The sequence below is a fragment of the Atractosteus spatula genome, chromosome 1 (assembly GCF_055471065.1).
Source record: "Atractosteus spatula isolate fAtrSpa1 chromosome 1, fAtrSpa1.hap1, whole genome shotgun sequence".
NCBI lineage: Eukaryota > Metazoa > Chordata > Actinopteri > Semionotiformes > Lepisosteidae > Atractosteus > Atractosteus spatula.
In genome coordinates, this window is record NC_142706.1 from 54,895,101 (window position 1) to 54,919,752 (window position 24,652).

Below are 24,652 nucleotides of genomic sequence, written 5' to 3' on the forward strand. Positions count from 1 at the left end.
TACCCCAGACAAAGCATACTCTAAGTCTCTTACACTAATGAAATATTGACCTTTTTTAATAGCTTCAAGTAAATCTCGGTTTTGCTGACACATGGGTCTGGCACATGACGTAGGGCAAAGCAGAAACAGTAGCATCCACATTTGATAGCTGTTGTACCACACTATAATGAAGGGGGCTCCTCTGCCACCAATTAAGAAAACAATATGTTCTTCCAGCACACTGCCAATGTAATTCTCGTTCACTTTACTGTGAGAAGCATTGAAACTCCAACATTTTCTGAGCAACCACAAACCAGTAGGTAAAAAAACTTTGAGCAGATTAATTCCTCAACCAGTTTTTAGCTCTTCAGTTCACAGCTCACAGATCACTGCAAGCAAATTCACATAAGCAGTTGTGTGTAAAGTGCTTGCTCTGAAGGTGGACTTCAGTTCACAGGCTCCTTTCCATTTCAAAATTGAGAAAGACTATATGAATGCAAACACAGATAACATGAGAGGGAAGTGAAGTTCAATCAACCTATTTGTTGTTTCTTGTCACTGGTTTAATAACCCATACTGCATTCAAAGTGCTGTTCTGATGTAGAAGGTTTTCAGCCACTTGAATAAGAGCTCCAAAGAGATTCAAGGTTTGAAAATAGGAAAATGAATTGAAAGGTAAAGGTTAAAGGTTCCGTGTCACACACTTCAATGTACTATATACACTTCAGTGTAACTGTTTCACCAATGGGATCCACAATAGTTTCATGTTGATTTTATTATTATTTTGGTTGAAAGCTTGGTTAGTATTATTTGGTTTGGTAAATTACTAAGTGTAAATAATATCACATTATATGGAGTACTCAAAGAGAAGAATATGCAGTAAACAAAAATGTATGTGGAAAACTCAGTAGAAAACAAACCCCCCTTTAATTAATTACGTCAAAATAGTAAATTCAAGGCACAAAGCCCTCAATTCAAAGCACAGCCACCAAAAGCCCTGCACAGCCTGCAAGATATAATTAACGTTTACAGCCAGTTGGTTAAAGTGAAATAAATAAAGCCTTTCACTGTAAAAGCTTAATCACAGCAATAAAATGCTGGTCAAACACCTTGAACATTGAACCCCAAAGTTTCTACATTATTGATCTTAATCAGGTTAGAAAATAATTGTACCAAGTCACATCTCAACTAAGTAAACAGCATCACAATAACTTCCTAGTGATTTATTACAACACCAAAGTGGGCTACTTCTGTGCTGAGACAGATTTTTTTTTTCATGTTTATTAACTTTTTGTACGTTGAGAACATTTATAATTTGGAAAATTGTAAGTAGTCATGTACTGTTTGACTGTTCACAATTATTACAATTATTACTGTGAATTACATTCCTCTCCAAATCCAGGTCCTCAGAAATTCACCACCTTCTGAATTTTATTTCTGACGGACTATCTTTTACTTAAATATTTTTTTTCCGCTTAAATAAACTCTTTTAATTGAGTTAGGAATAAAACGAAGCCACTAGTGTCCTGATCAAACAAATCTGTGCTCAGTCTATGATTTGTTCATCTTGTTTTTTTCATGCAAATATTAAACTACTCATCAACATACAGATGGAGTGCATTGAGATAAATTGTAATCTCTACATGTAAAATGCAAAAATGTAACTGCCTATTTTAATATACAGTGATAAATTTCCCAAAGTACAGAAAAGAAGAAAGAGAAAACAAAAGGTCTCATTGGATCAAAAGAAGAACTGAAAAAAAAACCCAACTAATAGATTGAGTTAAGTTTTCTGGAAGCTTAAGCGACACAAATTGTGTTAACATTTAAAATTGAAGGTCAGTTATGTGATCCCTTAATCATTAAGGGTTGTTCACGATTGAAAAGAAAACACTTTTTTTCATCAAATGCAAAACTTTAAATTCAAATAATAGTCTTTACTTGATTACATTAATTAAAAAAGATGGTATAATAAATCTACAATAGCCCATAAGTGATGGTTGCATCACCTCAAACACTCATTTCATGCATCTGATTGCATTCATACAACAGAGAACAGTTTCTGGCTACCTAATTAATATCCTTATTAAAATAAAAATACACGAACAGATCAATAAAGGCAAAATAAAGGCCATAATGAAATAAGTATGGAGAATTAATAGTTTTATTCAAATTATATTTCATAAGTACAGTATATACAGTATCTATATTTTAGGAAATTGTATCTTTAAGGTCATTGTACTGTACATCTGAAAAAATTCAGATTCAATATTGCATCTGTATAGTTCCTGAGAACTACTTCAGATAACAAGAATACTATATATCCAGACAGAAAAAAAAAATATTCAATATACAAATCATAGGACACCCTACAAAGATGGAAAAACTAAAATAATAACATGAAGAATTTCTACAAATCATGAAATTGTGAAGTAATCTTGGGTATTTATAATTTGGGTTAATCCACATACACAAGAGTGACTGCTCAACTATGTTAGATTAGATAAATGTACTGTATTTAACGACTTTAATGTATTTAAACAACTTTAATTCTATGTTAGAATTATGCAGTCAGGTGTTTGGACAGAGCTAGGATAATATGGTTACTTCAAGGAAACCAACACAAAGTGCTTTACAGTCTATGTTAGATCCCTAGAAAACATTACTCCACACCTGACATATTGTATCTACCACCTGCCCACCAGATAGCATATTCAATCTGCCTCTGTACCACAGTCTACCAAGGTCCTGTTGTCTCCTATTCCACTATGTACTGTAGCTCCACAGCAATAGATATCGTCTCATTGTGGCCTGTTGGAAACTTGTATGGTTAAGAGAGTTACAGAGATGCTCCTACAAAGAATATAGCCAATGTAGGGTCCCCATTCTGCAAAGCCCTTACACTCTCTCTAGTAAAATCTAAACAATGCATTTACATTCTTGTTGGATTTCTCTCAGAAGGCTCTTTAAACTGCCATTTTGGGATTTTACAGAAACATGTTTCTTGGATCAGTTCTTCTCTGAGTAAGCCGTATCCTACTTCTTTTTTTTCCGCTATAAGCTTTATTAGGCATGACCAAGTGAACGTGTTGCTCTCCCTGAAGTATGAAATAAAATGTGCATAATTTAAATTCTGTTATTAGGATATTAATCAAATCTAGCTTTAGTTCACAAAAGAACTATGCCTTATGGCAATTTACTGTATACAGTGTAGGCACTGTAGACTATAAACTAACAGAAAGTTAAAACATCAGTCACCAATTTCTCAAGAGTTAAAAAGATTTTAATGCAGTATTCAATTTATTTATTTCACTCCAAAACTGAAATATTTCTGTGGAATTTAGAATTTTTAAATGAATTATTATGGAGCAGTTATATTTCTAGGAAAAGTTTCTAAATTAAAATATGTTATAACGTACAATCTGTTTAGAGCCAAGAGGAGAAAGAATCTTGGTGTTCGGTAAAATTCCACAAGCACTTTAATTTTATTTTTGGAAGTGTTAGACATTTCATTTTTAAACCTCACAATAGACAGCCTTTATTAAGGTGTGACTCACCTTGACATTGATTTGGATAAACGGGCTAAACACATTTTCAGTTGCCCGTTGTGAGCTTAGCGATTAGGCTGATCATAGACCAGGCAGTCCGTCATTCAATGAGATTACAAAGAGCTTTACTGTTCAACGACAACTGTTGTTTTATCGACATCTGTATATAATATAAGTACATATGTAATAACATTTAAAACTATGAATGATACTGATAGTGATTTAAAAAGTACATATTGGAGGTGAGACTATTTCTATTCATAAGATAAGATCACTTTATTGGCCATATACAATTTCTTGTATTAGGAATTTGTCTTTTTGCAAGACAGGGAGAGAAGCTTGGGGTCAGAGCGCAATGTCAGCCATTTATACGGCATCCCTGGAGCAGTTGGGGTTAAGGGCCTTGCTCAGGGTCCCAACAAAGCAGGATTCCTCCGCCGTCCACAGGATACAAACCGGCAACCTTCCTGCCACAGGCACAAATCCTTAGCCACAGACCTGCTGCAATGCCCCATCATGAAGTATGGATGAATTATGACACTTTAGAGCATGATCTAATAGACCATTAACATGCTTAATTACTTATGATGTAACTATAAAAAAAAGAAAACGGAAACCTTCAGTTTCAATTTGGCTCTTGAAATTCAAATAGACACGCTTCTTTGAAAAACTATTTAAGATTTTTCATTTTAGACCCACCCAGTTTGGAAATGTCTTTTCTTTAGAGTTTTCTACACAGAAACAATTCCTGTCCTGCATAGGCCTAATTAGAAAGGGACAGACTTGCTCCTCCAGCCTGCCCTCCCGTCGAAGCCTTTGACACACTGCATTGACAAAACTACTTCCACTTCGAAACGTTTTCAAAATCTCTCCATCTTCCCCTACACAAAGCAGGTCATCATCTAGATCTTATTTTCTCTGGATACTACCCAACCACTACACTCTTTGCGATACCTCTAGACTATTCCAATCCCTGTTTCATATCCTTCCCTCTCTCATGTTTCCTCCTCCACTTACTTCTGTTGTTACCTTCCAGTAACATCCTCTCTCTGTCTCCTCCTATACCTAGGAGGGCAGAGTGGTGGCTCTGTGGTTAAGGATCTGTGCCTGTGACTGGAAGGTTGCTGGTTCAAATCCTGCAGCTGGCAGAGGAGTCCTACTCTGTTGGGCCCCTGAGCAAGGCCCATAACCCCAACTGCTCCAGGGGTGCTGTACAATAGTTGACCCTGTACTCTGACCCCAAGTTTCTCTCCCTGTCTGTGTGTCTGTGTCTCATGGAGAGCAAGCTGGGGTATGTGAAAAGATGAATTCCTAATGCAAGAAATTGTACAGTATACTGTATGGCTAATAAAGCAACATTAACATTATTAGGAACAAGTAATAGGTTAGAGAGTGGAGCCTTCTTCAGGTGAAGAAAGCTCCACGGCCGAAACGTTGTGTTCTCTTTCTTCTTTTTTTCAGCATGAAATAAACCTATTACTTGTTCCTTTGCAGCCTACGCATGCTGACGCAGCTACCCACCTGAACTATTAACAATATTACATTACTTTTGTTTCACTGTGCTCTCCCACCTCCCATTTACTAGTTCCTAATTCCACTCTGTTCTCCGCTCTTACAGTAGCTCATCCTTTGGCTCCTTCTACTTCACTCTGCCCTTACCAACCTTTCGCATTTCGGAGTCTCCTCTGTTCCCTGTTCAGTGAGAACCAAGCTGCATGAGCTGAAAATAAATGGAGGACATCTAAATTTCCCTCTGCCTTGGTTCTCCATTGCTTTTTCTTTGCTTCACCCAAAAGCACTCACTGCTTAGCATTCATTTTTTTCAATCATTCATCCAGTTTTCTACCCAAAACCCTTGAAATCCTTTCTCTGTCTTTTCCTTCCTACTCAACCCTCAAACCATCTCATCCAAAAATTTTGCCTCCTTTCTTTTCTCTGTAATCTTCGTGCAGAGGTTCAATGTTTCACTTGTTCCCTCATCTACCACTCTCCCCTTCAGCCTACTCACTCATTTCCATCTCCTACCTCTACTACTGTTCCCCCCTCTTTCAGGGTCATAAACCAGCTTCCACCTTCACTGCTGCCCCCCATCTCCTTCCCTTTATTTCCCCTTAACTTAACACCTTTTGCCTTCCCCTCCATTTTTAAATAGACTCGCATTACACCTCCTCCAAAAAACCCTCTCCTGATATTTTATTTCTTTGTGGCTGGGTGGCTTATTCCATGCTCTACAAAAATGTGACGATCATAATGTGATTAGGAGGTTATATCCAAGGTACATCCCAGGTGAATTCAGTATTAATATCACATCAAAGGTGACCTGGGTGACTAAAGAAACCAAAGCCTAGACTTTTGTTCACCTAAACAAAAAATCCTACTGTAAAGCCCTTAAAGATTTTAGACAATATCTCACTTTACTGCAGCACCTCTAAAAACAACATGTAATAACAAATCCAATTATAAAGGATATTTGTGATTTTGATCTCTTCACATACTTTATGGATTCCCCCTTCTTTAACAGCAGCTATTGTTCCAATACCTATCCCTTTTCCTGTCCACTACTGTACTAGTTTTGTTTAGTACTTGTGTAAGTCACAGAACATCTGCTCTATAATCAGATTTATCACTGTGCAGCTAAGGTGTGTGGTGATAAAGTGCTAATGACTGTAATCACCTGGTTTGCTTTTCCATGGGTCCACTAACAGATATGACAGGTGGTTAGAGTAAAAAAAATAAGACATTCTTGTGGTTAGGGACATACTTCTTGTAAACCTGTAGATAAACCTGTAAATTATGTTGTACTGTATGTCTTGAAAAAGTAATTTACTTTTTCCTGTCAGCCTCACTAAAGGCTTCCCCATCAGCATTAATTCTCCAGGCATCCCAGTCAGCCTACTTCCCTGTCTGTGTCTGCATCTGCCACTCTTCTTATCTCACCCTTCTTGAAGCCTCCTGAATCCCAAGTCCTGCAGTTAGATCTCAGCAAGTCATTCTGACTGCGGCAGTGCACAACAACTGGCAGCAGTGTAACAACTCACTTATTAGCCTTTCTTATCAAATAACCATGATAATCTTTGTGCAACGGCAGTCTTTGAAGCTACACATGTCTACAGCCTATAAAAAATGCTGTAATGTTCAGACAATATGATATGGGGGAAATGGGGGTGTAGTAAAATAGTTCAAGGTCTATCAGACGTCTAGCTATGAATGACTACTCATGATGAAACATTCAATTGAAATACTTCTGATTGGCTTGTTTCTCTATGCAGATCATTGTTGAATTAATGCTTATGCCTCTTAAAATGCCAAAGGCTGTGCCAATTAACATTGTTTTTACAGTGACTTGGTGCTCACTGTTTCAGGTGATAAAGCCCGTAGACACAGAAATCCTAAAAAATGGTTATAAGTATATTTGAATAACACTGTATATTTGCTGTAGTATAACTAGGTAGATACTGTTGTGACTGACGTGACTATTGACTTATATAAATGGTTACTATCATTACTTTCTTCATTTTATAACTAGTTTGTTAATAACTTTACCCTTCTCTGAATTACATTGCACTTAGTGGCTTACAGTTTCAGTGATCAACTGTAACTTTAAAGTTGTTTAAGCATCAGTACTGGAAAAAAACATGGGAATGAAATGATACATTTTAATGAAATATATTTGACCCCTTTTTTAAAAATTCAGTTCAGCTCCAACCAGCTACAGTAATAATTTAGTATAACTTTAGAGATGTTGCTCATTAAAATCTCACAGAAACTGAATGGTTAGTGTAGTATTGGTTGTGACTTAAGGAGTTAAAAAGACACATAAGATATGCACATTTCTATAAGGTTTCTTGTAACAGAACATTAACAACAGATTCCCAATGGACAAATGTGCTAAACCCAAGAAAATAACAACAACTTCAATTTCTTGGGTGTATCATACTATGAGCTCATCGGTACAAAACGTAAAATTCTAACCAGGAACACTGCAATTAAAATTTTTTTTTTACAACTTTGGAGGTATAACTGTACCACTGAGGTATTAACTGAGGTATTAATGTGACCACCACTAGCTACTCAGCAGACAGCATCTATTCTTATTAATAATAGCTCCTTTGTGCGTCTCTTCCACCAGTACCAGGCATGAGAACAGTGGTCTTTGAAAAATGAATGTGGTACCAAGGCTGTGCTTTGCCATATTACATAAACATGGATCGGAGCAAAACAGCTCATTATCCACAGCACAGAGCCCACTGACAGTGGGAGCTTTGTTATGAGCACAAACTTGTTGTGCTTTGTTATGAAATGGAATGAGCACAAATTTGTGACTTCAACAACTGCATCTGTGATGTTTTTGTGTAACAGCAAGAGAGGGCACATCCCTGCAGCTTACCACATTAACTGTGATTGTCATGCGATAATAGCCAAATGGTTAGTTCTCTATCGACAATGATTATCCTCACACACCGGTCTTTTCTTTGTTAATGAGTAAACTACTGTCTCTCATAAACCAACAAACACACATGGCTATATTTTCACTTTGACATAAGAAACAAAATTGATATGGTGAAATGTTTAACCATGTCTGTGTGCAGTATTTCTACCCTAGTCTAAATCCATGACAACTGCAGGAAACAAATTAGAGGATGGGGGGAAATGACACTTAAAATGCATAAAATCTATTTTAAAATGTATAAATCGATGTAAAACCTAAATGTAGACTACATAAAGGCACCATTACTACAGTGACCAAATTTAACGGGTTACATACTGTAGCTAATGTTAATGAGTATGAAGCTATACTCTTGAGTGGGACCAATCTGTCGGATAAAACCTTTAGAGTAAGCATGAACAAATAAAAAGAGTAATGCAATGCTTGTTTGTTATGAATTTATCTGGATGTTACATTGTAATTGTTCTATACCCATAAATCTGTTACTCCCCTTCTTATTAAACTGCTGGTCACACAGACATACATGTTCCTAAGCAACAATACAGTGTGTTTAGCTTATCCAATATATAAAAACACAATAAAAAGAATGGCAATATTTTAAATATATATACTAATTTTTTAACTATTATTGTCTTGTGAATGTGTTCATATTCAACCGCTAAGGCTTAAGTGTTAGCTTCCTAATCTCACTCCATCTTTCATCCCTCTCTGCCATATTCGCTTACCTGAAGAAAGCAGCTCCCAACTGGTGAGTGTTCTGGGACAGACACATTATAAAGCTGGGACTCAAACATTGGCACATTGTCATTGATGTCTTCTATTTGGACAGTGACAGCAACTGTTGAAGACAAAGATGGGGTTCCCCCATCAATGGCCATGACTAAAAAATTAATAGTGGCATCTTTCTCATGGTCTAGAAGTGATGCCGTAGTGATCAAACCAGAACTGGAGTCTATGTTGACTAGGTAAGTGGGGTGAAGATTTAAGACTGAATAATGGACAACTGCATTTATTCCTTCATCCAAGTCTTTAGCATGCACCTGGAGAAGGCCAGAGCCCCAAAACGCATCTTCTGAGATGTTTACTGTATAGTGACTGACATCAAAAACTGGAGGGTTATCATTTATATCTGTCACTTTAATCAAAAAGATCTTCTCACTCCACAGTGGTGGTTTGCCAAAGTCAGAGGCAACAATCTTCAGCTCATATAAATATGCCTTCTCCCTGTCCAAGGCTCCATCAATACAAAGAAAGTAGAGGAAGTTATCAGATGACTTTAAAGTGAATTTTCCATCACCACCTTCCAGAGACACTTGAAGCAGTTGACTTTCTCCAAGGTCAGGATCAGACACTGATATCCTAGCCACATATTCTCCTACAGCAGCCCCCTCAGAAACCTCAGCCTCCCCCAACTCACTGAGGAACATAATGTTAATGAAAGGGCTATTGTCATTAATGTCCAGCACCTTGACTATGACAAATGTGCTGCTGTACTCTGGCTGAATGCCATCATCTCGGGCTCTGATTATTAACTCATGGAATGACTGGGTTTCATAGTCCAACGGTTTATTCAGGCTGATTACTCCAGTGCTGTTATCAATAATAAAAAGCTCATTTGGGTCACTCTGCCGTCGATTAATCTCATAGATGACCCTCCCATTGCGTCCAAGATCTCTGTCCGTTGCGGAAACCTGGCACACCGACGTTAGTGTCGGTGCATTTTCCCAGATAAGCGCCTGGTATTTACTCTGATTGAACACAGGAGGGTTATCGTTTTCATCTAAGACATGGATGTTCACCTGAAAAAGCCCGGTCTTTGGTGGACTGCCCCCATCAAATGCCTCTATGCTTAGACAGTAAAAATCAGTGGTTTCTCTGTCCATTTGTCCCACAAGAATGAGGTCTGCGCTGTATAAATTGCTTGCTCCTTTTCTGTACTCCACCTTAAACAGTTTTGCAGAATCCCCTTCAATGATTCTGTATCCATGGATTCCAAATTCTCCTTCATCCTGGTCTAAAGCTGCTTCCAGCTGGAATCTGGTGCCAGTAGGTGTCTGTTCAGAAATGTTTAAGTGCACATTTTTCCTTGGGAAGACAGGAGAATGGTCATTCACATCAGTGACCACAATCCTCACCTTTACAATTTCCCCAGTTAATGCTGCTGCCACAAACTCATACTTAGCCCTGCTCTCCCTATCCAGAACTACAGCTGTAGAAATTATACCAGTGTCTCCGTTAATGTCCAGGTCTTTAAACACAAAAGATTCTCTGCTCTCAGATATAAAAAATCCACTATTTGGTGTTCCTTCTGGTAGTCCAGCTCTTATGTCCCCAACAATAGTGCCTGCGGGAAGCCCTTCCTCAACAGATAAACTCAGATTGTACACCTGGGCAGAGGAATGTCTGCACAGCCAAGCAACTGCAAACAGTTTTAGAAACACTGAAATCGCGGTCCAAGCGCTATGTATTCTCCAAGTGTCCATTTTACAGGGCGTGGATCCTCATTATTTTAATTTAAAAATGTACTTTCTCACAGAAACTACTTACAGAAAAGGCAGTCATTTCCCGGAGCAGAGGCAGTCTGGACAGATCCCATACATCATTGTAGTCAGGTAAAGTTTGTCAAAGTTCGTGATGCAACACGCACAACAAAGTTCCAGAGCTCATTTTGTCAAAAAATGGATTTTAAGGTTTGCATTTACAGTAATTAGTTTTGTGCTGGCAGAGTTTCCTCAATTATCCCCTCCGAAAATATTGTAAACTGGCAGCAATCGCAGATGATGTTGTTATTGAAACACTGACACCAGTTCGTCCTGTGAAACGGAACAATCCACAGCTCAGCACAAGCTCCCCACTGACAAGAGCTTGTCCCTGCTATCACGTGTCTTATTTATTACGCGTAATAAAGCCATCAGCTTTATCTCGTATAGCAAGTTGGCAAAATGACTAATCTGTGTATGAACTTCTCAGATGTGTTACACAATATTTCATAATTATTGTTTATATTTTATATACAGATTTTTACCCATGTCAGGATGCTTGTAACCGAACACGTAAATAAGTAGATCATTCGTGAATCCATATTGTCGTATAAATTCATTGTTGAACTTATACATTTTCCGAGGAAGAGAAACTTCTTGTACATGCCGTCTTCAGTACAAGGCAGTTACTATTTTTATTTGAAATTGCGTTAATCCTGAGGCTCTTTCAAGAATAAAATTGAACGTATTTGTTGATCACAATTACTGTAAATGTGAAGTTCGTTGTAATAGAAAAGTTGGAACAGCAACCATAAAATATCATATTATACCCGCTGCAATTACTGTTGCTGAGTAACATTCTGTTGGTTGTTTTCAAATATGGTGGATCAAACGCGTGTATAATGTAAACCAGGTCCAGTTAGGCGAACTCGGTCCGAGGCCACCAGGGGGCCCCCTCAATGTGCAACACAACATATTTTTTAGTCGGCACATTCAAATGTGAGACAAGCATCCCCTTCCAGTGGCTCTGTTGCTGCTGTTCTAATCTAGACTATTTTTTAGTATAATTAGTAATAAATATTGCTTAGTGTGAATGTAAGCGTAATCGTTTATTTCATTGTCGATGTATTAGATGACTCATCTTCGCTGTAAAATGACACTATCGGGGTGTTTTCAACTGCTGCTACAATGCTGTTCGTTACAGCAAGTAGTAAATTACAGAACGTAGTAACATGTTGTGTTGATTCATTTTATTAATCTTTCATTGCATCTAACATATTATGAAATATGTGTTATTTTACTTGAGATGCAGACTAATCCTGTAATTATTTAAAATTAAAATCATGTAGTTGCAACTGGTAAAGGCACATCGTGCTCCAGAAGAACGTTCCTTATCGTGCAGGAAAAGCGATCAGGAAACAAACGTACAGTACTCCAAATAAAGTCACTGTAATAATACAGTACATCTGTATTTCATTTAGTTTTGAGTCTGTCAGATGCATGTACAGTAACTAGCGAACGGTAGACAAGTCCAATTTTCCCAAGTAGACTACTTGAGATGATCTACTAAAAATTAAAACATTCACGTTTCAAGATATTTCTTGCAATGTGAAAGATGCGTCGTCTTTGTAAAATGTGTGCTACTTATTCTTGTTTGTAAGTTATTATGTATTCTTCAAAGGTGGTTAATTAAAGTTTTCTAACTATATAATTAATGTATTTAATTGTTCTAAACAGTAAAAATACGTTTGGGGTGGAAGCTGATAATGGTAGCGTCTGCTCAAATTGTGATCAAGCCGGTCCTGGCGTTACCTTCAAATCTTATTTCCAATTCGTAGCAGTTGTGGATCATGCATCAATCCAAAACTTTTCCTGATGAACATCTAGGCTACCACCGCCCTCTACAGGTATTGTTCTTAATTACGGCTAAAAAATCATATTTAAGCCCTTCTACAGAAGCAGTTATCGGTTACAAGATGAGGGTGCCCATATCTGGTCCAGAATAATCATAGTCCTGCAATTTTGATCGTTTAAACAGGACAATGCACAGAAATTCGGAAAGCATATTAATTTCTCCTAAATGAATGATTTTTCTTAATTGATTGAACAAATTATGTCAAAGTTCATCTGACATTAAACTGAATAGGGCCTGGCTTTCCAGGAGCAGGACTGAAGTATCGTTTACACTTGTAACTCCAAGCTACAGGTGTTAGCTTTCGGTTTTGGTCCCTATCCTTCTAAAAAGCTATTACAGCTATAATCACATAACAAAAAAAGTGTAACAAGATGATTTCCTGATCATAAGAGAATGTCGCACTGTATTTAGACAGACTAAGGGAACTGGATTTTACGTACTGCTATTAAGGATACCTACTTCTTGCGTAATCTGTTACTACATACAGAGAAAACGTGCACTGATCAAGTATAATTAGGCAACTGTTTTAAGATCAGAAATGCCATAAGTGGGACACAAGTAGAAATTAAGCTTAGGGACTCTTGAGAAGCCCTGGTCAGTCAGAACAGCAGCCGGTGTGGGGGAGGCTGCTATAATATGGCCTTTCATGACTCCAGCTTACCAGAGCTCAAGGAACTTGGGAAAAACTAGCTCAGCTAGGCAGACAGCTGGCAGATCTTCAGGTAAAGGGCTTTACTTCACGTAAAACCTCAACAATCTTTCTCAATTTTACAATACGTGTTTTATTTAGCAATAGTGAAGAGTATATACTTTTATCTAAGTAGCATGATGGTACTTTCTTCCAATTCTATATAATAGACTGCATGGGAGGTTCAACACCTTGGCTGTGGCCTTGTCTTTGCGTCTCTTCATAATCATATCTTTAACTTGTTTGGAAAGTTCTTTCGTCTTCATTTTGAGTCTCTTTTTGGAAAGTCTATACCATGCTGTTGGACCTCACCGAGAGAGGGGTATTTATATTTACAAAAGAATTGACAACAGTTGATACACTAATTTCTTACACGGGTGAAGTCAATCACCAAATTTCATGACTTTTGAGGTCATGTAATGCACCTGTGTAAATTTGAGCTTACAATGGCAAGAGGTATGAACATTTTTTTTTAATTGTTTTTAATTTTAAGTAAATTGTGGAAAGGTTTTGGAACATTTGTTTTGACCTGGTACTCAATACTTCGTGGATTAGTGCCTAAAAAGCCTACTTTAATAATATTTCAAATTCAGAATCAACAAATGGTGAAAAATGTGTTGGTGGCTGAATACGTTTTTAAGGCACTATATATAGTGCACCTTTATCATAACCACTCTTAAAATGGAAAGGCAAGAACTAATATAAAGAGGACTATAAAACAATGGAAAATATTCTGATCTATCCTCATTTGGGGCCTCTTCAAAAAAACTGAACACATCTGACAGTAAATCTTGAATATTAATGAAGAGAAGCACTAAGTATGGACATGAGAATATTGTGTAGCTTGTGTGCCTTCTTTCAAAAACTCCAAGGAGATTGCTGACTTTGTGTTAAATTCAAGAATTTGTCTGCCAAAAATCCTTGATGTTGAAGATGTAAAATTATAAGGTCATAAACTGAAGACTAAATGTGTTTAAGAGTGCTTTAATGTATATTAATAACAAAATTATTAAAACATTTCAAAAGATGAAAACCAAAAGGTATGTGATGGTAAAAGTATAGAAATATTTAATTTGAACAGATGTACAACAGGATCAGTTAAAGTGATGACTAGTTTTAAATGAAAAAAAAAATAGTAAAACCATTAATCTGAAATAAAACACTGATTGCTTTAAAATCTCTTCCGCTTGATAATTTCTGGTTTCCAGTTGACAGGGTGAGACTCTTCAGTCTGAAAATTGAAAAGAGAAAGTCAAAATCATTTTAATTTATAATTGAGTTTTCTTTAATTCTGTATTACTACTTGGCTCAATTCTAGTATAACACAGAATTACAGCTAAAAAACACAGATGCTGAAAAAAGTCTCTTTGCAATGTACATCCTTGTCATTTCATGTCTTATATGCCTTTGGATTCTCTGATATCCCTTTTTAGATTTATTTTAAATTTTATGACTAAAACACCTTAAACCTCATTACAAGGATGTTATGACTAAACCCCAAACCCACTGCTAGAGTATTAGGTAAAGTTCATCATGCTTTCTAATTAAGTGTACTGCAGAAGATCACATAAACACATAAGTGACTTCAGTCTGCATAGGGGAAAAAAACAGATCCTTACCGCAGTGTCATCCTCTCTGTAAACTTTAATTGTTTTATCAGCCTCAGCCGTGATCAGTCTGCTCTCCGAGTGATCAAAAACGCAAGCAAAGATTCCCGACTCGCTGTCCAGGGAACCTGGCTGAACAGCTGCATGAATTCTTTGGAAGTTGTAGCCAGTTCTCCAATCCCACATGTGGATCGTACCATTGTCAGCTGCAAGAAAATGCAAGTATGAGGCAGACTAATACCTCTACGCATGTGATCATACTAACTCTCTACGACTTAAAATAACTGAGGTTTCAATTAAAAGTATATACAATCATCACATTTCATTTTGAAATGCTTCAAAGTAGACCACAGACTACAGTGTTAAATGCTTATTTTATAGTGAGGAAAAAAGACAACATTTCTGAGTTACAACAAACATGCTAATTGCTTATTGAGCTGGACTCACAATCAAAATTAACAGATTTCCATACCTCCTGATACCAGCACTCCATCAGAGTTCACAGCCAGTGTATTGATAATGGCATTATGACCAGAAAGGTTTTGGATAAAATTTCCATCTGGGAATTTCCACTGTTTAATGTTGTCAGGAGAGCCAGAAGCAAACGTATACCTGTGTAGAACAGGAAACAGTCATAGTATAGAACACCCTTAACTATACTGAATCTTTCCATAGTTCCCAAATATTCAATAATAGTGATAAAAAATAAGTAATTTTTATAATAGTCAGTCTCATTATCTAGTACAAATCCATGATCAACTTCCAGTGCTAAATACAATGCTCCAGTGCTTCAATAATATTGGACATTTTGTTCTGCATGGTTCTTATAGGCTTAGAATCCAGATAAGCAAAGCAATCAATACCTCAAATTTGGGTACTCTATATCACAAAAAAAAACTAGACCTCATATTTTTGTGTTCACTCCTTATCACCAGCGACCAGAAGCATTCTACTTTAAGGAATGTCCTATACTGAGATGTTAAAAGAGCTAATCTTTTTAGTCTTGAACAGAGTAGACTAGACAGAGACCTGTCTAAAGTATTCAAAAACCAAAAGATGACAAAAAGTCATCGTGGATACAGGTATCAACTAAATTATTACTAATTACTTACTGTCTTGGATGTAAGACAAGGGCTCTGACAGATTTCTTGTGGTTTGTCAGTGTGACTCTAGTCTTTCCAGCAACTAGATCCCATAATCTGATGGTTGTATCATGGCTGCCTGTTAGAAGAAGGAAAATCAAACAGGACAATTACGCATGGGTCCACAAATTGAAGCAAAAAAATAAAACTGGTGAATATCCAATTAACATATACACCCCACACATATTTTTGTGTGAAGGAAAAGGTAGACCTTTTTAATTTAAAATAAATTAAGTATGATGTTACAGGAGATTCAGTGCAGACTGCTGCAAAGCCATATTGAACTGATGTCACAATGCACCTGTACCAGGGACTGCAATTTTCCTGGGTACCAGGAGAGTCCTGGGTTGATTACCAACCCTACTCCAGTGATGCAAAGACAGACGTCACTACCACTTAGGTGAGGTTTTCTAGTCATACCTGACTAGTAACATGACTCGGGTCATGTTCATTATAATTCTGTTACTAAATATGAACTATTTTTAATGAGAAATACAGAATGAAAAAATGTAGGGTCAATACCAAGAAGAGCTGCATCTCTGAACCCTGAAGTAGAAAAAAAACTGGAATGGTTGATGGGTGCAGAGCAGGCAAAAGACTTCAGGAACTGACATAAAAACAGGCTTATTGGACTACAAAACCTTGAAAACATTCAACAACACTCAAAATCCATTCACTCTTACCTGTAATAATCTGTGGTTCTGCTGACTGGCATTTTACTGTGGCCACTGTGTTGGTGTGCCCTGATAGTGTGTGCACATTAGCCTTTGTTCTGATGTCCCACACCTACAAAGAAAAAAAAGTATCCAAAAGCTTAACACATAGCCTGATCCTCCATGCTCTCAAACAAAACGGCATTCGAGCAGTGCAATGCTCAATCCAGTACAATCTTGGTGACCAGCACCATCAAATAACAGAAAGTTCAAATTTCAAGATCAAAGTGTGAAACAGCATTCTATATATTTTTTTTAATTCAGCATTCTCTTTGTCACGATTACAGACTCAAATGCAGCAGATTTGATACATACCCTGGCTGTGGAATCTCTGCTACAAGTCACCAGAACATCGATTGTGGGATGCAGGTCTAAATCATACACAGCACTTAGATGCCCATGGTAATGCCTGATGACCTAAAAATGAAAATGGAAACTTTAGAGTTTCAAAGATAGATTACCATCAGGTCCACCTGTAAAGACTAAAAGGTTTGTAAATTGTGCAATTTAACCATTATTGTGTTTATTTACACATTTTTCTAATTATTGTTAAAGAAAGAGACTGCATGTGAGTTTTTATATTTAAGGATGTTCTGTCATGGGAAAAGGGAAGATTTCAAGCATCAGGAACTATAAGTGTAGAATGAAAAAGATGCACTAAAATTTGCTGTTAAAATAATACCTTGTTATATTCAAGATCCCAGCATTTAACTTGTTTGTCCTCTCCACAGGAGAAAAGGTATGGGCTGCGTGAACTGACTGCGACACCTCGGACAGTGCTTATATGTCCTGTGAGTGACAGTTTCAGTTTTCCACTTGCCAGGTCCCAGATCTGTGGAAATACAGGTTTTAAGGGTTTTTATAAAAATATAAAATTCCATGCACCTGACCCAAAGTAAAAAAAAGATTTTATAGTAAAACAGTACAATAAAAGCATTTAATACACAACCCTAAATTTTGAGTTCATCAGTAAATTCAAGCAGCAGCGTCTACCATTTAAACACAGAGAAAAGGAGTGCTTACTTTTATAGTTCTGTCAGCTGAGCCAGTGACAAACCACTGATTGCCAGGCTCCACAGCTATGGATCTCACCCATCCCAGGTGACCACTGATTACCTATGAAAGACAAAACATATGCTTTTTAACATATCAATGAACAGCACCAAAAACTTAAAAGCAATTTACTGTAGCTCACATGCAAATAAAAATATCCCTACCCTGTACAGTTTCCAAGGTGGGTGCCACTGAGGTTTGGGCATGGTTGGTGCTTTCCTTGTTGCTAAAGCAGAATTCTTTGTCCCTCCAGCCTCCATTAGAGACTACAATGTAAGGAAAAAATAAAAAGGTACACTTCTTGACAACAAAAAAAACTAATAAACTATGGAAAAAAAGGTGACTATTTCATGAGTATTTAGTGTAGCCAAAAGCAAAACAGAACGTATTACTTTTAAGCTTCATAAAGCAGAAATTGTACAATGCAACCATGCTGTTTTTCTAAGTACCAAGCAGGGACGTTTGCATTCAGAATGAAAACTCACAAACATTCTTACCATAGAATGTGAAGGGGGCTGCGTTCTCTCAGCACTGCCAGCATGTCTGTGAATATCTCCTATGCTGGCTGCAGTCCGGTTAGCATCTTGCCTACAAAGCACAACAATTTCCTCAAGTTCTAGCACACAAATTAAAAATGAGACAATCTAACCAATTACTTGCCTCTAAATTGACCTCCCAATATGGTCTTTATCATAAATTATGAAAACACGAACAAAGACTTAAAACCTAAATTTGTCAAACAAAACACAGCATTTCATACAAAGATTGTTTTAATTACGGTAACAAAATGACTTCTCTTACTCTTGTAAATACAGATTTCTTTTTTTTTTAATTTAAGAAATATCCAAAGTGTTAAGGAGACCTAAACCATACTGAGCATGTCGCCACAGAAACAGTGTAAGAACAATTAAAATGTCTTTCCACATTTGATAATCACTTCTCAGTTACAATGAGAAGGCTTAAGGGGGATCAAACTTTTATGTTTGCTTTTCATGATTCGGAGCCATGTTAACAGATATAACTCTATAGGAGATGATTACAATACCTTGCTTGTGATGGTGGTAGTGCCAGTGCCAAAGACTGAACACCTGTGTCACTAGGCATTTTCTGTACCTGTGTATCAGCAGTCAGGGCTATACCTGCAAAAGGGAAGAGGGAGTGAAATGCTGTTAATATGCAAAATAGAATAAAAAGCATGTGGCAGCAATTAAATCAAATTCATAATGAAGGATAAACAATTTGGAGAAAAGAGCAGAATTCACACCTGGTCCAGAGGGGTATGGATGAGTTCCAGTAATAAGATACTCTGGATCATGCCCTGAAAAAAGTCAAATGAAAAGGTGCTCAGATTCTTTTTTTCTTATTATTTATATCCGGTCATTGTTCTCTCAATGTTTCTGCAATATAACTGGCTTAACTAAACAAAACAAGAACAAGAAGACACCACAAAAACAAAATAAAAACCTTTGAAGAAATGCCTGTAACCTGAGACACTTACCAGGGTTTGCAGAGAAGTTCTGCTGGCCATATGGGTCAGAGATCTGGAGGGAGCCCTTGTCTTTCCCCTCTTTGAAAACTGGCATGTGCAGCACAGCACTGTACTCCGTACGCAACTTGACTGCCATCTTGACCTTGTGGCTGACATAAGATAGCATTAGGTGAAATGTGAGCAACTCAGTACAAAGCTTTATAACAAAATGAATCAGATGGGCTTGGAAACACCATTAAGAAGTTGCATTCTGTTGCGGACTCACGTAAAAAAAACAGCTGCCCCCAATCTTGTTCACAAGTTTTTCGTTTTAACCTTTATCATATCATTTGTGACTTATCTGGACATGTTTAACAGTTGTACCCACCTTTTATTCAGGTGCTGGAGCATTAAAGAGACATGGAAACCCTGCAAGCACACCAGCCCTACATGAACTGGACTGGGGATTCATTTTATGGATGAGACCATTTTATGTCTCAAGTTACATGCTTAGTATTTTTGTATATTTTTCTAAGTATAATGTATAATAATTCTTATTCCTTACTTATAGATCTCCAAACAAGGACAACTTCAAAATTCCAGATATGAAAACAGCTATACCAGTACCTAAAGCATAATTATTTTCTGCCCCCAGTTTCTGATTTTACTTTACTACTACAAATTTAAGAGAGCACAGCACACAAGTGATACAATCTTATTTTTAACTCACCTCATGTAAGATATGAGATACCTAGAATCTTGAGAAGGGCTACACAACCTATAGGCTCTACATTCCACTCCAATACCAAACTGTGCTACCACCAGATCATTACTTCATTGCTAATTATTAGTATTAGGATTAATACAGCAATTCCAAGAGCTGGTTAAATCAAACTAGTGTAGTGGAGTCCCAGGTGTGGTCCTGATGTCCTGATGTGTGATGGTCACACACTTTGAAGGATTTACTGTAGTTTTTCCTCGCATTACAATGCTGACAAAGCTCAACAAGTCTTAGGATATCCACAGCCACCACAAACAACAAGAATACCACTGAAATCTACTGGAAAGTAGTGTAAAGTGAAAACTGTAAAGTTGGATTTGACAGCTTTTATAAGTTTTCAAGATGTAGAAATACTACAAATAGTATCTATTAATAAATTTTAAAACCTCACCTTTCTTCATCCATGTCAATGGGCTTCGCATGATCAGCCACGAACATATCATGAGTGCGCTTGAGAGATCTGAACACCAGTGTGTGCACAGAGTGCTTCTGTACCTCCTAGAAGATATTATAGGGCAGGCATGATTGTAAAACACTTCTGGAATAATTTAGCTACAATTCAGTATATTAATAAACACCACAGTCTGAATATAGGTTCTTGAAAATCTATTGAATTTTTTTAACCACACTAACTAGTTAATAGCAATAAACTATTTAATATAATGCCTTTAAATGCCTTTATTTTATAGTGACTTTGTGGCTTCACAAAGCACTTTACAGAAAAAAAATACAAAATGAGAGGATACAACAGACACTGTTGAATTCTGAACATATTGTCATTTTTTCAATGTGGATTTAGACATTGGCGAGTAGGGCAAGACAGTAATCAATCTGAGTTAACCAATTTGAAAACTAAAGTGATGACCAGCTTATCAGCAAGAGTTAGCAACACCATAGGACATAGTGTGGCAATATTTCTGAGGTGGGAGAATGACGTTTTTATAATGTGGTGCACATGTGGGTCAAAACGTCAAGCCTGGATCACGTATCACCCCAATTGTCATCTAATTAATTTGATAAAATACTAGATGCAAGCATTCAAAATCCTCTTCCGAAAACGTCACTGCTAAACCAACCCAGATTATTTTTTCAAAATTAATATTGAAACACCAGAGGACACGGGTGGAAACTCGGTGAAAGTGAGTGGAAAAAAAAAGTGGGGCACTTCTCTACAAAGAGGGTTGGGGGAGTATGGAACAATAATAATAAAAAACTTTAATTTAGAGAGTGCCTTTAAAAGGGACTTCTCAAAGGGCTTTACCATAAGAGAAAAAAATAACAAGGAGAAGAGGTAACAAAATTAGTACAATTAAAAACAAGCGTTTAAAATGCAGAAGAGGCAAGGGGCAGACAGAACCAGCTACTCAACGCCGCTGCTGAAGCCGATACCCTTGGAGTCTTTCAAGAAACCGCGGGATGACATACGTGGATAAATAAACGCCTAATTAGAAAATGTAACCTTTTATGTTGTTAAGAGTCATCTCTCTACCCAAGTAGACTGACATACTGATTTATATTTACATTTTTTTAAAATAAGTACATCAATGAAAATTGACTGAAAATTTTAAATAAACGTATCGCTATTTAGACGCATACATCCATACTAAGACCCGTTTTACGACCTTCAGAATCCGCTTCAGCCAATTATTTCGTATTTATCGAGCAATCGCACACAACTAAAACACCATAGTAAGACACCAGAGGGGAAAAAACATAACCATAATCAAATCTAAACTACTACAGAAGATGTTAATAACTTAAGATTCTACAACTGATCTATAATCAACTGATCTATAATCTCATATAATTTATATAACCTTTAATTCGTACCTTTTAAAACAAAAAAAGAAGCGTATACATTATACTGGCCTATACAACACATTTCATTTCAAAGTTCAAACACATTTTCCTTTTGAAAAATCAAAACATAGAACACAACGAGAAAGAATATAAACAATTAATTACCTCCACCATAGTTGAAGACAAATCCTTCTCACTCGATTACTTTTTTTAATCTTTTTTTTTTACTATTCGAAAACGTACCACCAACAAATAACAGCGCGCACACAATATGAATACAGAAGGAAGGAAACTCTACATTCATTTCCGCTTCCGGGGATAATCAAAACTCGCCTACTTGGAGACAGACGCACTCCTACTGAGTAGTACTATAGCGACTCCTACTGCAGCGGAGGGCAAAAATATATTCGTTGAGAATGTTATATACTGTACCGTATGCTATACAGTAGTTTTTAAGAGCAAAAATGTCCACAGAACTTCTAAAAAATATATCCAAATATATAGTTAAAATTAAAAAAATTAAAAATTATCCATCATTATAAACATGGGCAATGATAAGTGCTATAAAATACAATAAATTACGATTGCTTACAATTACCCTGAACCACCAAACGCTCTAGCAGAAGCATCTTAGACCCTGGTCCAGTCCCCTAAATTCTGTAGATCACTGTAAGTCACACTTTTCTAAGGCTTGTGAACACATTGGTCAATTAAGAAAGTAATGTATTCAGTAGAAGTAACCCTGGTCCTAGTTGAGGTCTAGAATACACTTGGAATTTTGTTTCATGTGGACTCTACAATACAGAATTTAACGAATCACCTGAATAATTATTCACACATTTTTTCCAAGCCTTTAGAAAATACCTTATAGGTACTGGAATGTTTTCAATTGGGGCTCTCCAGGACAGTATTGGAGACCAAGGTTTTGGACAATGGAGAATTAAAACTATTAACTAAAAATAAGCCAACTGAAGTGAACGCAAACCTATATTTCTACTGTTTTTTAACAAAGCATAATAGTAACGATTTGAGAATTGATAAAACATTGCGTAGGGATTTCACATTTATCATACAGTTCATAGTTCACATATTAATAAATACATGTATTTAAGTATGAAAAAAGGCTGTGGAGCTATTAGGTGTGGCAATAAGAGTGTAAAAAATTATCAACAGCCAAAATGTGTTTTTTCTTTATTTTTAGTTTTCACTATAGAAATAGACTTTGCTTGTTCCTTTGCAGCTTCCACACTGATGCAACTTGCCCTCTAATCACTTCATTTTATGTGTTGACCATTATAGCTGATAAATTTGTGCCTATATTGTTACTGCAAAGTCTCTAGCACGCAATAATAACAGTGAATTGTTCCTTTAGCCGATGGATTATATTGTTATTACTATAGTATTACAATGTTGAAGAGTACACTCTAATATAATGATAACATTTTTGACTGTATAGAGAATATTGTGGTAGAGATAACAAGACGGTTGATGGCATTGAAGAGTTCTCTCTATTTGTCAGCAGGATTTCAGTATTTTTTTACACAAAGTAAAATAAGTACATTTTAAAAGTGCTATTTTATTCTCACAATCTACATATTTAAGATTTGGTGTTAGACATTTGAAATGTTTACCAAATAATCTCCCTCGTTTGACTTTGGTGAGTAACCAACAAAAGGGCAAAAAGAAATAGCTATACGGCCACTGCTGAGTGGAGCTTGCAGGATGATTAGATGGAAACATCTGTCTAGACGGAGACATGAAGGAAGTGAAACTCAGCTTTCCGATCCCCCATGCAACACAGGTTTTGCAGGCAGTAGTTGAAGTGTCCTATAGGGAGATTGTGTGCATGCCATGAGTAGGCAGACTTGAAACATAAAAAAGGGAGATAACTGGGTGATGAGAGGCAGCAGTCAGAGGAAATGACAGACACACCCCACAGGGGTGGCATCCTCAGAGCTTTTGGAGTCCAGCCATTTCAAGGCCTTATTGGAGACAGACCGCAGGAAAACAAAGGACACATAGGAAAATGTTATGCCCCTGGACACCCAGGAGCCCATTCCTTCAGTAAAGGCAGGTAGTGATAGTGGCTGACTCTACTATGTGAGGTATTAACTATGTTGAGAAGGAAGCCTCCTAGAATTACAGTACACCACTGTTATGCAAATAGGCTGTGTTGTGACCAACAACAAACACCAGTCCTCCACCCTAGCTGTGAAGATTGTTCCTTGAAAGTTCCATATAGAGAAACTATCAATCTAATCAATGAGGGGGAACATGCTGCCATAAAAGATGCCTCTACTCAGCATCAGAAGCATTTGAACAAGTACAGCATCAAATGTAGCCATTGCAATAGGCTTTTCTATCATTGTACTAGCAGGGCCTTTCTGTTTTGTGCTACCATGTAAAGATTCTATTGAATACACTGAAAGGTTGTGAGAGATGGTTTGGAAGAAAGCCATCATCTTGGATGAAAGACCACTGGGAGGTGGTAGTAGACTTGAGATGAGCTAGGAGGGCGCTGTTGTAGGCAAGAAGAAGGGGACGAAACTGCAGAAGAATGCATTCAGTGATGCAAAGCAAAATGACTGAAATAGCTACACTGTATGTGTTGTTTTAAAACCATTTCCATAAACGATGAATAGTTTGTAAAGTGAACGGCTACCTACACTTAAGATAGCAGAAGGTTTGAAAGAATATTACACAAAACAAGTAATGAGGGAAGATACAAATCGTCGCTTAAAAAAAAAGGTTTGTTTTTACTTATGCCTGTCAGGGAAGAAGTTTTAATAAAGATGTTTGTTTCTTGACTCACCTTTCATGTACAGGAGTCCAGTGTCTACCCAAGACTATATGAATTTTCAAAACTCTCCCCTTATCATGATAAAACTGATGCCTGACCTCTCTTTGTTGAAATCTGCATTGGAAAAAACCTTTTGTTTTTGTTTTCCCTGGAAGAAAAGGCTCCAGTAATCCAAGCCAAGATGACCTTTGTTCTCTAGACTGCCTACCACTTATAATTGTCCCTTCTTTG

The 24,652-nt window shown here is 36.9% G+C and overlaps 2 protein-coding genes across 2 annotated transcripts in view; both read right to left on the minus strand.

Moving 5' to 3' along the window:
* dchs2 (dachsous cadherin-related 2) overlaps nucleotides 1-10,839 on the minus strand; it is a 47,767-nt gene extending 36,928 nt beyond the window's left edge. The window contains exon 1 of the mRNA XM_088924396.1: nucleotides 8,700-10,839. Coding sequence (XP_088780522.1) covers nucleotides 8,700-10,457 — 1,758 coding nt within the window. The 5' untranslated portion in view covers nucleotides 10,458-10,839. The remainder of the gene's footprint in view (nucleotides 1-8,699) is intronic.
* Nucleotides 10,840-14,100: 3,261 nt separating this feature from the next.
* On the minus strand, nucleotides 14,101-21,911 carry plrg1 (pleiotropic regulator 1). The gene is made up of 15 exons (XM_088912989.1): nucleotides 21,787-21,911; nucleotides 20,213-20,319; nucleotides 19,071-19,210; nucleotides 18,837-18,890; nucleotides 18,618-18,711; nucleotides 18,070-18,160; nucleotides 17,737-17,838; nucleotides 17,543-17,635; nucleotides 17,202-17,351; nucleotides 16,835-16,936; nucleotides 16,490-16,592; nucleotides 15,777-15,885; nucleotides 15,137-15,276; nucleotides 14,677-14,870; nucleotides 14,101-14,288 (listed from the first exon to the last, which is right to left on the minus strand). Exons 1-15 carry the CDS (start codon nucleotides 21,793-21,795, stop codon nucleotides 14,229-14,231), a joined length of 1,548 nt encoding a protein of 515 aa, XP_088769115.1. The 5' UTR covers nucleotides 21,796-21,911; the 3' UTR covers nucleotides 14,101-14,228.
* Between the last annotated feature and the right edge of the window lie 2,741 nt (nucleotides 21,912-24,652).